Source organism: Gorilla gorilla, chromosome 1 (genome assembly GCF_029281585.2).
Source record: "Gorilla gorilla gorilla isolate KB3781 chromosome 1, NHGRI_mGorGor1-v2.1_pri, whole genome shotgun sequence".
In the NCBI taxonomy this organism is placed as follows: Eukaryota; Metazoa; Chordata; class Mammalia; order Primates; family Hominidae; genus Gorilla; species Gorilla gorilla.
In genome coordinates this window covers 89,065,937-89,079,646 of record NC_073224.2, presented here as the reverse complement: position 1 = coordinate 89,079,646, position 13,710 = coordinate 89,065,937, and the positions used below count along the sequence as shown (strand labels likewise).

The 13,710-nt window shown below is 48.7% G+C and overlaps 1 protein-coding gene across 2 annotated transcripts in view; it reads left to right on the top strand.

The window, feature by feature from the left end:
• The window catches only part of RCSD1 (RCSD domain containing 1), a 76,145-nt gene that overhangs the window by 57,170 nt on the left and 5,265 nt on the right, over positions 1–13,710 (top strand). For both annotated transcript variants that reach the window (XM_019026221.4, XM_019026225.4), the window contains 3 exons: positions 2,789–2,860; positions 6,845–7,048; positions 9,858–10,601. In XM_019026221.4, the coding sequence (XP_018881766.4) occupies positions 2,789–2,860; positions 6,845–7,048; positions 9,858–10,601 (1,020 nt within the window). The remainder of the gene's footprint in view (positions 1–2,788; positions 2,861–6,844; positions 7,049–9,857; positions 10,602–13,710) is intronic.

The window sequence follows — 13,710 nt, the reverse complement described above, 5'->3', positions numbered from 1 at the left end:
CACGCCTGTAATCCCAGCACTTTGGGAGGCCGAGGTGGGCGGATCACGAGGTCAGGAGATTGAGACCATCCTGGCTAACACGGTGAAACCCCGTCTCTACTAAAAATACAAAAAATTAGCCAGGCGTGGTGGCGGGCGCCTGTAGTCCCAGCTACTCGAGAGGCTTACGCAGAATGGCGTGAACCCCGGAGGCGGAGCTTGCAGTGAGCCGAGATCGCGCCACCGCACTCCAGCCTGGGTGACACAGCAAGACTCCGTCTCAAAAAAAAAAAAAAAAAAGAAAGAAATTCACATAGAAATAAAATGAGCAGCCTGCTTTGTCTGGCAGGGCTAATTGGAGGCTGCCGTCCACATTTCTCCTTCCATACTCCTGTAGCTCAGCCTGCAGAGGCTCTAATGCTGGAAACCTTGGGGGCCTGCAGGGAGGGCCCCGATCAGGCTACCCCTCGGTTCCCAATGCACAGTGCCAGGAAGGGTCATTTCATCCCTGCCCCGCTATGCTTGCTCAGGTTTGAGACAGTGGGGTCAGCCCCCTGACAGCACCTGCTGACTGCAGGGCCCCTCCTGATGGCAGGGTGACCAAGTGTTACCCCTCTCTGGAAGAACCAGCCAAAGTTGGGTGTTTAATGCAGCCACAGATCCTGCCTCCTATACTCAGAAAAGGCTGAAAAGCATTCCCATCTGGAAATTAGTCCGTAGTTTCTAGACGTGGTAATAATGTCATGTAAATACAGCTATATATATACATATATAGGGATGGAAGGCTGGTTTTTCTCCACCGGATTGTTAGTCTCAGCCGCTTGCCTGAAGCCCCTTGTTAAACCGTAAGGGAAATGATGCCACCTGCTGTCATTTCCAGGAACTGCACTAGAGGCTATTTTGGATTCTTTCTGCTTTGCAATTCAAATCAATAGGGTTTTATGGAGCATCAGCTGGGTCCCCAGTACTATACTGTGTTTAAGGGGCAAGGTCCACTGAATTTCCACAGACTTCAGAAATCAGTGGTCAGCTGGGGAAGAGAAGAGCTAATAATATTACGTGAAGTGAGCTTTATCAGCAAAATTGTTGCTGCAGTTTCTAAAAGTTTCTCTGAAAACCCCAGCCCATGTGAAATTTCCCTGTAAAGCACAGAAAAACCAAGGGCACTTCCATTGGGGCTGGAAGCTCTTTATACTCATCCTAGATAAAAAGCTCCTTGAAAGACTGCTATAGGAACATACCCGACAGTGAAGACACATGGAGGCAGAGGCAGCAGGAGTCCTTAGAATCATTTATTCCCTCCCAGCTGCATCTTGGTAGAGAAGGCTGAGGCCAAGGGCCTCGTCTGGCTCCTGCCAAAACTAGAATTAGAAGGAGTGGGGATCCTGTAAGTCCAGCCCATGCTCTCCCTTGGTGTTGGGCTGTAAAAAGATCACGAGGAGTTCAGTTGGGTGAGCCTCCCTCCTTCCATCACTAAAATACAATCATCTCACATTATAAATATCTCAGAATCTTCCTAAGAGATCAGTGTAGTTCTTCTTATTGTTCAGGAAAATTAGTACATGGGGTCAAGGAGCAGGTCATACACATTGGTCTCCACACTATGGGGACATCCCTCCTCTGCCTTGGGCTCTGTCCGACCACATGGAAGTCATCCTCTTCCTTTTCTTCATCATCATCATCCTATCACTGTCACCATTCTCACATGTTTGTGGGGATTTTACGCAAAACGCAGAGTTAATATTTTTACATGATATGGATCCCGAAGGCAGACAAGATTCCTGGCATTCATTCATCACAAAAATATCTACAACTAACAGAGAGTACGTATGATTATGTAGCACATGCATCAGCCACAGACTGCTCCTGCCACCGAGACCGAATCATGCTCATCTTTGTATGACCCACACAATGTCTGGGACGTAGTAAATACTCAGTAAATGTTTACTTGGTTAAAAAGAATATTCAGGCTGGGCGCGGTGGCTCACACCTGTAATCCCAGCACTTTGGGAGGTGGGTGGATCACCTGAGGTCAGGAGTTCGAGACCAACCTGGCCAATATGGTGAAACCCTGTCTCTACTAAAAATACAAAAACTAGCCAGGCATGGTGGTGCATGCCTGTAATTCCAGCTACTTGGGAGGCAGAGACAGGAGAATTGCTTGAACCCAGGAGGCGGAGGTTGCAGTGAGCCGAGATTGCGCCATTGCACTCCAGATTGGGGAACAAGCAGGACTCCATCTCAAAAAAAAAAAGAAAAAAGAAAAGAAAAGAAAAGAAAAAGAATATTCAACATTTTGGAAAATCATAATTTACAAATCATGCCATCGATGGGATTTTCCAAAATATCACTGGGTCCAGGGAGGAATTCCAGTCATACCTCTGTCATCCTGGTCTGGTTTCTTGTTGTGTGTGTGACAAACAGGATGGTTATTTTTGCCCTTTGTCTTTGAAATCCCCCAAATTGTTGATTCACAGTGTTGAAGGTCATGAGGTGAAGATCTTGCTCAGATATAGTTTTCCCTTATAACAACAATGAAGTCACTCTTCCTGGAAGAGATCTTCTGTGTTAAGGATGTCGGCGCTGACTTCTCTAATTCTGATTTGAAGATCTTGCTGTGGTGGGACGAGGGAGGGAGGGGGAAAGTTCACGTCGCCCAGGCCCTAATGAGGTATGTGGGCTACTGAACTAATGAGAAAGTGGCAATACCAACTTTTCTTCTCCTTCTGCCTGTGGCTTTTGGGTTCCAACCAGAACCCCATTTTCCTCACCTTACTTATCTGGTTGTTTTGGTTGATTTGCTCCATAGAAATCACCACCCAATGCGAGCCACCCTCCTAAATTCAAGGTCAAGAGCTCGCCTCTGATTGAGAAGCTTCAGGTAAGTGCAGAATTCATTGTCTATTGCTACCTTTTATCTAACTCCACTTCTTATCCAAAATTTGCATGACTTTGAGGCTCATAGGGGTAGCCTATGTGTCACCTGGATAATTGGCCCCAATAATCAGCCAGTGATCAAATTGCAGTAAACGATAAGGATCTCACAGCCCTGCCTGAGGGAAAAGAACTAACATAAAGACCACATCAAGCACAAGCTCATGTATTTGACATTTAGTGGTGGGGGTTGATGGGTAACGGGACACCTCAAGAGTCTGTATGGGGCTGGGCTCACCCCTATAATCCCAGCACTTTGGGAGGCTGAGGCTGGAGGATCACTTGAGCCCAGGAGTTCAAGATCAGCCTGGGCAACATAGTGAGACACCACCTCTACAAAAAATTTTAAAATTAGCCAGGCACGGTGATGTGCACCTGTAGTCCCAGCTACTCTGAAGGCCAAGGTGGGAGGATCTCCTGGGCCCAGGAGGTTGAGGCTGCATTGAGCTGAGGTCGCTTCACTACACTCCAGCCTGAGTAACAGAGCAAGCTCCTGTCTTCAAAAATGAAAAGGAAAAAAAAAGAGTCTTACGGGAAAGGACACCATAGTTGCAATAAACACTTCTGAAATAGCCAACCCCTCTCTCCCAAGGCCTGAATGCAGCCACAAACCATTTCAGCCCTGCGTAGGGCTGGTGTTCAGCTGCTGCATACTGCACCAGTATGGACAAATTTGTTGTTTGGGAAGTATCCTGTCCAACCTCTCCACCAGTAACCCTGTGTGCCCAGAGCCCTCACCTACCGTGCCCAGGGCTGGCTGGCTCCCTGGGACTGTAATTAAGCAGAAGACACTGGCCCTGAATTCACAGTCTTGTGGAGACAGAGCTTTCACAGGTGGTATAATAAAAGGAGCTAATGCCAGAGATCTCCACTGCGGGTCACTGCCCAGCTCCTGCTGCTCAAGACCAGGGTTTCTCAGCCTTGGCATTACTCGAGCTGGATAGTGTTGTTGCAGTGGCTGTCTCGTGCACTGCAAGATGTTTAGCAGCATCCCTGTTCCTACCCATTGATGCCAGTAGCACTCTCCAACAAGTTGTGACAATGAAAAATGTCTCTAGACATTGTCAATGTCCCCTGGGGGCAAAATCGTCTCCCACCCCAGATCCCAGGTGAGACCCACCATTCTAGAATTTCAGAGCAAGAAAAGAGTAGAGTGGGCCAGAGTAATTAATGAATGTTTTATGAAACTCCTATGTCCTGAGCCCGTCCTTAAGGAATGGGTGGCTGAAAAGGAGGGAGGAAGATGTTCCCCATGGGGGAATGGCAGAAGCTAAAGTGCAGAGGAAAGGCAGGCATGTTATGTCCAGGTGGGGGCTGTAGGAGAGGCTCTTGTTTTCACCCCACCCTCTGTCCAGCCACCCAGGAGAAGGAACAAGGCGCTTGTGCACCATACCTCCCATCCAGGCCCAACTAAGAGCACCGGCTCACCAACTTCATTCTGAAGGCATCAGAGGTGTCAAGACGAATAGCCACAGCCTCTGTAGTTCCCAGCCATGGGAGAGCCTAGGGATTTGGATCCCAGCCTGATTGGGGGTTAAGGCAAGCATCTCTGGTTTCTGGCCATGAGCCTACCCTGTGGAGGGTGGGGAGGGCTCTTCAGTGTCTACCTGAAATTTAATTCAAACTGAGAAGCCCCGATTCCACCCGGCTGCAGGAATAGGGTGGTGCTACCTGTCACTCCAGGAGGCTGCAGGGCTCCTAAATAAGTAACAGGGGTCTCTCAGAAGGGATCCCAGAACTCCAGCACCCCTCCTAGCATCCAGCTGAGGGATGTAGCCCCGGACTCCTACCTCTGCCTCCCTGTAGCCCACCCTAGCCCTCATTCAAGTGCCAGAAACCAGTTACCAAATGTTCTGTACCCTGTAGTTTTGGACCCATTCCTTTTTCCAGTCATTAATGAGTCTTTTGGGGAAACACAACAACTTGAGAATGTGGTTTGGATGTCTAGTTGTTCAATCTCATTAAGATTGTCAGCAATAGAATGACAACTTAGCCAAATCCCACAGGAAACTTACTTTGTTGGGAATATGTGGGAGAAACAGCTAAGAAATGCGTCGCCAGCTAGATTTTCTTCTAACTATTCTACTGAATGAATTATGAACTAGGGATTTTCTTTTTTAGGATAGCCCAAAATTCACAATTCAACTTTTCTGCTATCAACGTCCATTTTATTTGCAAGCAGTCTTACAGAGGGAATTTCTCTGCTTGAAATTTAGAGAAGAGCATTTCCTTTAAGGTCCAGTGAACCCCCTCTGCCATGAAGCCCTCTCAGCCATGCCAGCATATCAACCTGCACGGCAACTATGCTCCAAATCCTCCCCTGGGTACTCCCCATATGCTGCTTTTTTTATATATGTATTTATTTTTTTTAGACAAGGTCTTGCTTTGTTGCCCTGGATGGACTCAAAGTCTCAAACTCCTGGGCTCAAGCAATCCTCCCACTTCAGCCTCCTGTGTAGCAGGGATTACAGGCACACACCACTGCACCCAGCTTCATATGCTGCTTTTTGACGTGGTTTGGGCTAGTATGCTATTTAACTTTCGTATTTTATATATTGAACTCTTACCATGACTCAGTCTTGTCTGTATGATACCTTCTTTCTTAAGATCACAATGAAAACACTAACACCCTTCTAAACGTGTGCAATGCTTTCAAGTCTGCAAGTCCTAAAGTATACATAGGAGTTCTCCAGGACAGCAGAGTCTGGCTGGTAGGAGGTGGGAAGGTGGCCAAGGGGAGCTGGGAGGGAGAGGGTGTGAGTATGGGGCAGGAGAGAGTACACAGGGACCAGATAGAAAAGACTTTGGAAGTCAGGCCAAAAGGTTTGGAGAGACAAAGAATCTGAGATTCGGAAAGGCTGTCGGACTTGCTGAAGGCCTGAAGGTCACACTGCTATTAAGTGAAAGATCCAGTATTTAAAGTCAGATCTGTTAGTATGGAAAACCCATGTACTTCCCATTGCACCGTCTGCCCCTCACACTCCATCCCTTCTCTGTGAAGTCTCAAAGAGGCTCTGTCTCCTGGTTCGGCACTGCCACAGGGTCTGCAGGACGCAGCTCTGTGGTGATTTGGGAATGCAGAGGGCAGGAGAAGCACCCTAGATGGCCTTAAAGAGGATCGGACTCTCACTCACATTCTCCCCATGGACACCTTCGGGCATCTGGGACCACCTGCCTCCTCCCCAACCAAACTGAAGACTCCCTGAGGCTTTCGTTACCTTTGGGTGACTCTCCCATTTGGCTGCCTTTCATTTTGATCGGGTCACACCTGTACCTTGATACCCCAAGTGGTGGCTCATACTATGGTGTGTCCCACTGCCTTCTTCCTGGAGCTCAGTGGCCTACTGTGTCCACCACTCTGCCGTCTATTAAGAGGGAACCTGATACCTGGAGGCTGAGGGAGAATCAGACCCGGTGTGAATCTCAGGACAGATCCCTTAGCCACTTTCTTGATTGTGCAATGAGAACACAGCTGAACGTGTGGGGTTGCTGTGGAGGACACAGCTACATGTGCCCTGCAACAGTAGGCATCCAGTGGGAGTGAGTACTATTGACTCTGATGAGAAAGGGGATCACAGAGCCTGACTTCCTGTGAGATCCTGGTGCCACAGGTGCTCCTGGCAGTTGCTGCTTCGCCACTTTGTTGATAAGTTGAGCTTGTTCTGGGACATTTTTGTTGGATCCTTGTCAGTGCTGGCTGAGCATTTTGGAATGCAGCCTGTGGCAAGCCAGGTAGCAGAGGAGGATAGAGTAGGCAATGCTTCCAAGAGCAGGCCATGATGGGACAGTGGATAATGGGTTGGGAAGTAGCATGAAAAGCCTGGTGTTACCTAGTCTCAACCAGGCCTGAGGCCAGATAACCAACAAGCTAAAGTAGAGGCTCTGATCTTCTCCCTAGTCCTATTTGAAATTGTTCATCTTTTCTTGACAGGCCAATTTAACCTTTGACCCAGCTGCTCTACTGCCTGGGGCCTCACCCAAGAGTCCTGGACTCAAGGCCATGGTGTCGCCATTTCACAGCCCACCTTCTACCCCCAGCAGCCCTGGTGTGCGATCTAGGCCCAGCGAGGCAGAGGAGGTGCCTGTCAGCTTCGACCAGCCCCCTGAAGGCAGTCATCTGCCCTGTTACAACAAGGTAAATTTTAGCTCCAGATTATGGCGGTGTGTCTGTGGAAATGTGGGCACTGGCACCCCTGAGTTTTCTCTACCCTGTTGTCCTGGAGAAAGGAGGAAACATTCGGAGTTACTGTCAGAGCTGCGTGTTAACCCAAGTGAAATTTCTCCTCTCCTTTGCAAATGATCCCTGAACTAGGATCACCTTTTTCCTCGACTGACTGGCTCATCTCCCCTCGCTGTAACTGTGCCATTCAACCCCAAGACAAGCCTGGGGGATGGCGTGCTCTCTCCTTTGTGGAGAAAGGTATGGAAATTCAGGACTGATCCCAGCTGCATAGTTCATTAATGTCAAAAGCTGAACACAAAAGCTAAAGGCCTGATCAGTGGTTTGCACAGAATGCTGGGCAGCATCCCTAGAACTCCAAAATGTCCTGTCTGGCCTGGTGTGAATAGTCCTAAGTGTCCCAGTGTGGACTCAAATCACTCTTCCTGCAGCTTGCCCCAGTTAAAGAACATCCAAACTGTTCCCTTTGCAAAAATGACATGGCAGGGTGCATTTCTACAGATGCAACCCTGGTCCTCTGTGTGAGCTTTCATCACATCCCTCGCCCTGCTGGAAGGAAGTAAGGATCAGAGATAGGGGCCAAGCAGGTAGCCAACAAATGTGGGCCAGGGCCAAGCAGGGGCCAAGACTTCTGGGGGTCTGGTGCCAGGGAATGCTAAATGGGTGTGGCTTAAAATTAATGATGGAGAAATGAGATCTTCTAGGCCATTCAAGGAAGTCCAGCTAGCAAAAAAAAAATCAAATGTGTAAAAACAGGGAGGACTCAAGGAAATAAACTAGTGGTAAGGAGGGGTTCAGGCAGGCTTGAGCCTGCCGGCTAGGGCCAGAGTGGAAGTCCCCCAGCCAGGGTGATGGAGACCCCTGAAGGCAGAGAGGAACCTTCAGAGAGAGCCGCATCTTCTCACAGGGTGAGGCAGGGAGGGAGGAGCTGCTGCCTGGTCATAATGCCTGGAGGCTTCAGCCTTCTGACAGCAGCAAGAGGAAGTTATTTTGGAACCCTGCTGGTCATGGGGGCTGGGGCCTTGATACCTTCCAGAGCTGGCACAATCATGGTCTCAAGAAAGGGCTTGGGAGGCCCTGATAAACCAAGTATTCATTCCATACTTCTTCGATGGGGAACTAGGATTGACAAATACCAAAATGTAAATCAGTGGGAAAATAACATTTACAAAAATTTATTTTACATACTAAATTTTTTTTTTTTTTTTTTGAGGCAGGGTCTTCCTCTGTCACCCAGGCTGGAGTGCAGTGGTGCGATATTGGCTCATTGCAACCCCCACCTCCTGTGCTCAGGCAAGCCTCCTAGTAGCTAGGACTACAGGCATGCACCACCACGCCTTGTTTTGTATTTTTTGTAGAGACAGGGTTTTGCCATGTCTTCAACCAGGCTCCTGCAGCTCCTGGGCTCAAGTGATCTGCTGGCCTATGCCTCCCAAAGTGCGAGGATTACAGGCGGGCACCACCACACCCAGCCCACTTACATACTGATTTTTAAAGGATACATCACTCTAGTAGGTAGGGTATCTGATGTGAACATTTCCATTGCACCTTTGACTAAGTCTGATAAGCTGAGAAGAGGCCTGATTCTGAGAATCACATGCTTCCCAGAGAGATCACCTTCAGGCAGCTCTGCTGGTGCTCCTGAGAAACAGCTTCTGACAGTGGTGGACCTGAGTTCTAGAAGCAAAGGAATCTGGCTGCTCAGGTTTCCCAGTATCCGCCAACTTCATGGGGGCAGGAAGGGCAGAGTTAGGCAAGAGAGGAAGCTGGTCACCAGGTCTCCAGCTCAGCACCCCTGAGGTCCCTGCCCTAGGGCCTGGCCGTCAGCAGGTCTCTAACCCTCTTCTCGGAGCAATTCATCTTTGTCAAAGTATAATTTTCAAAAGTACAATTTTCAAATTTTTCAAAATTTTACAGTGCAATAAAATCATAAGTTATCTTTTTTACTGGATAGAAAGCATTTTGCATCTTCACAAGATAAAAGTCTGACTCTTATGCAAAATAGAGAGAGATTTTATTCAATATGTCAATTTATGAAGAAACTTGTAAGATGGTAAAACTTAGTCAAACAGCATTTGAAGAACTGGTTATTTATAGATAATTAGACAATTTCTTTTTTTTTTTTTTTTTTTTAATGCAGGGTCTTTCTGTGTTGCCCAGGCTGAAGTGCCATGGTGTGATGACAGCTCACTGCAGCCTCAATCTCCCAGGCTCAAGCTATATTCCCATCTCAGCCTCCCAAGTAGCTGGGACCACAGGCATGCACCAGCACCCCCAGCTAATTTTTCTTACTTTCAGTAGAGATGGAGTCTCGCTACGTTGCCCAGGCTGATCTTGAACTCCTGAGCTCAAGCAATCCTCCTGCCTCAGCCTCCGAAAGTGCTGGATTACATGTGTGAGTCACCATGCCCGGCAAGAATTTTTTTTTAAGTGTCAGAATAAAATTACTAAATTAGACACCGAACTGGTTAATGTTTTACAGTGCAATAAAATCATGAGTTTTTGTTTTTGTTTTTTACTGAATGGAAAGCATTTGCATCTTCACAAAATAAAAGTCTGCAGGTCACCGTGTGATTTCACAATCCCACACGGCTCTAACCTATAATAAATAGCAAACAATGATTCGTTCTCCTGGAAAATTAAATGGTCCTTGCGTGGACTTGTGAAGCAGTGCACCAGACTGACATTGAAAGTGCATACAGTCCTCCTCTTGGCCTTTTTTTTAATGAGTTTTTGGATAACTTTCCTTAACACTTTCTTCTAGGTGCGGACGAGGGGCTCAATAAAAAGGCGCCCTCCCTCCAGGCGATTCCGAAGGTCACAGTCAGACTGTGGAGAACTTGGAGATTTCAGGGCAGTGGAGTCATCTCAGCAGAACGGTGCTAAGGAAGAGGATGGGGATGAAGTGTTGCCATCCAAGAGCAAGGCCCCAGGATCCCCTTTGTCCAGTGAGGGAGCAGGGGGAGAGGGAGTGAGAACCCCGGGACCTGCTGAAAAGCCTCCTCTGAGGAGGTCACCCAGCAGGACAGAGAAGCAGGAGGAGGACAGGGCCACAGAGGAAGCCAAGAACGGTGAAAAGTCCAGGCGGAGTTCAGAGGAGGTGGACGGCCAGCACCCGGCCCAAGAGGAGGTCCCGGAATCACCCCAGACCTCTGGTCCAGAGGCAGAAAATAGAGGTGGGAGCCCCAGGGAGGAAAAGCCAGCTGGAGAGGAAGCAGAGATGGAAAAGGCTACAGACGTGAAGGGGGAGAGGGTGCAAAATGAAGAGATGGGACCTGAACATGACAGCCAAGAAACAAAGAAGCTGGAGGAGGGAGCTGCAGTGAAGGAGACCCCCCGTAGTCCCCCTGGAGGAGTGAAGGGCGGAGATGTCCCCAAGCAGGAAAAAGGCAAGGAAAAACAACAGGAGGGGGCAGTGCTCGAGCCAGGCTGCAGCCCCCAGACTGGCCCTGCCCAGCTGGAGACCAGCAGTGAGGTCCAGAGCGAGCCAGCAGTCCCCAAGCCGGAGGTAGGTGGCCTGGCTCATTCACATGCAGAAGGCAGTGCCAGGGCCAGCGTGTGCCTCTGTCACATGTCCTGTTCCGTACAGTCCCTTCATAAATCAGCTCGACATGCAGAAACAAAGGTGCCAGGCTCCTGCCTCGTGCCAACTTGTTGGAGAAAGGCTGTCGCTGAGGCTGAGGGGACAAAAGGACACAAAGGGGAAGTGTGTCTTCTGCTCTTGCCAACTTCTCGCTGACTTGGAGTTCTGGCAAGCTTCTGGGTGTGTGTGAGTGACCGAGCCTCGGCACGGCTCAGTAACTGAGGCCTGCAAGCATCTATGGAAGCCTGCTGAGTGCAGGAGCCTGGGCGTGCTGCTGCAGGGGATCCAGAGATGAAAAAGAAAGGGGAGCTCCTTTCTAAAAATCATCTCAGTTTAGCACATGAGACCAGCAGCTCTTTCATGTGCATGAACAAGGTGGAAGGTGGAATAGGGCAGTGGACAGGGGGCATTCCCAGGGAAGCCCAAAGTGCAAGTGTAGCAGAAACAATTTGTGTGTGGATGGGACAAAAAGTTGGGGATGCTTCAGGGCCAAGGTAGCATTTGAGTTGGCCCTCAGAGAAAGAGGCTGCACGTGATGTTGGGACGTTCACTCTCTCTCAGGAACTGGGCATCTGCTGCACATGAGGAGGACGGGGTGACTCAGTCCCTGCCCTCCTGCCTGGGCCTGCACTTACTGGCCCTTTCCCCTACACCTGTCTGCTCCCCACCAGCTCCCAGGAAGCCCATCTTGAGCTCACCTATCTATGCTTTAAGAGCAGAAGCAGCTCTGCAGAGTCCCTAACAATCTCATCAAGTCAGTCAGTCACCCACAATTGTTTCACCCGTAGCTTTTGTTAGTGCATTCATTCATTCATGCATTCATTTACTCACACCACTATCAGCTTCCTGCTACAGTAGCCTCTTTTTTTGTTTGTTTGTTTGTTTTTGTTTTTGTTTTTGTTTTTTTTGAGAAGGAGTCTCGCTCTGTTGCCCAGGCTGGAGTGCAGTGGCGCGATCTCGGCTCACTGCAAGCTCTGCCTCCCGAGTTCACGCCATTCTCCTGCCTCAGCCTCCCGAGTAGCTGGGACCACAGGCGCCCACCACCACGCCCGGCTAATTTTTTGTATTTTTAGTAGAGACAGGGTTTCACCGTGTTAGCCAGGATGATCTCGATCTCCTGACCTCATGATCCACCTGCCTCGGCCTCCCAAAGTGCTGGGATTACAGGCGTGAGCCACCACGCCCGGCCTTACAGTAGCCTCTTTTCTGGCTTCCTGCTTCCATTTTTCTTTCCCCCTGCCTATATAATCCATTCTCTGGACAGCAACCAGCAGGTTTGGTTTGTTTTTTAGATCAACTGCTCTTTGCTAAAATTATTCGCCTCTTGTATCAGGGTCGCCATAAAAAATTACCACAAACTTGGTGGCTCAAAACAATAGAAATATACTTTCTTACAGCTCTACAGTTCAGGCCTTCAAAATTAAGTTGTTGGCTGGGTTGGTCTCCTCTAGCAGTTCTGGGGGAGAATCTGTTCCTCTCCCCTAAGTTCTGGCAGCTGCCTGCAACCCTTGGAATTCTCCCTTGCCTCCTCTGGCTCCTGGTGGCTGCTGCAGTTCATGGCATCTCTTGGCGTCCAGATGCACCACTCCAGTCTCTGCCTCCATCTCCATCACACGGCCTTTCACTGTTACTGTGTGTCTCATAGTCCCCCTCCTCCCCCTTATAAAGATGTCAGTCATTAGATGTAGAGTCCACCCTAAATCCAGAATGATCTTGTCTTGAGATTCTTAGTTACATCTGCAAAGAACCTTTTTCCAAATAAGGTCAAATTCACAGGTACTATGGGTTTGGATTGGATGTACCCACCTCTCCCTGAGTCTCTCCCTCACTGTGCTCCAGCCATGCTGAGGTCTTTTTGTTCTTCAAATACAGCAAGCTCATTCCCACTTCAGAGCTCTATCCTTGCTGTCCCCTCTGCGTGGGACATTCCTTCTGATCCTTACAAGGCCACTTCTTACCCACGGCTCAGAGCTCAGCTCAGATGGTCCCTTCTCACTGAGGCCTGTCTGTGCCACTCAGTCTAAGCGGACCTCCCTCCATCCCATCAGTTATTCTCTCCCACGATTCTACTTTTATCATAGAACACATCACTATTTGAAATTCTCCTGTGTATTTTTTAATTGTATTTCTCTACTCCTTTTCCTCACTGCATCTCCAGCACCTGCTACAGAACCTGGAACATAGTAGGTTCTTTAAAAAATCTTTGTTGAGTGAATGAATGGGTTTTAAAAGAAGGCAGAAAATTGTCTGACCCAAAAGAAATAATCTCTAATGATAGAAGTACAGGTAGAAGAGGAACTGATGTGTTTAGGGGATCTCCTGGGGCCCTCACATTATTCTCACTCATGCTAGATCAGGGAGAAAAATGTGTGAGTCCCAAAGACTCATAAAGTATGACTGAGACCCCTGGGTTAAGTTGTTAGGCAGAGGTGCTCCAGATTTCTTTAACACCTTCCATTCTAGTGCCAGGCGTGGTGGCTCACACCTGTAATCCCAGCACTTTGGGAGGCTGAGGCGGGTGGATCGCAAGGTCAGGAGATCGAGACCATCCTGGCTAATACAGTGAAACCCCGTCTCTACTAAAAATACAAAAAAAAAAATTAGCCAGGTGTGGTTGTGGGCGCCTGTGGTCCCAGCTACTTAGGAGGCTGAGGCAGGAGAATGGCGTGAACCTGGGAGGCGGAGCTTGCAGTGAGCGGAGATCGCACCACTGCACTCCAGCCTAGGTGACAGAGCAAGATTCCATCTCAAAAAAAAAACAACAACAACAACAACAACAACAACAAAAAAACTTTCCATTCTAAGTAAGCAATCTTTACATTTAGGATTTTCTGGAACTGAGAGATTCCACCAGGTCTAGAGAAGGCAAATACATGCCCCAATCTGTTAGTCTTTTTTGAGGATGAAGTCACTGGGTCCAAGTAGTCACCTGCCAGTGGTTGCCACATCTTATTTTCAGGTTGGGAGACACCTGCCTTGCCAAGAGACCTCCCCATCTCAGTGACAGCATCTTCCAATCCTGAAGGGTTGAAAA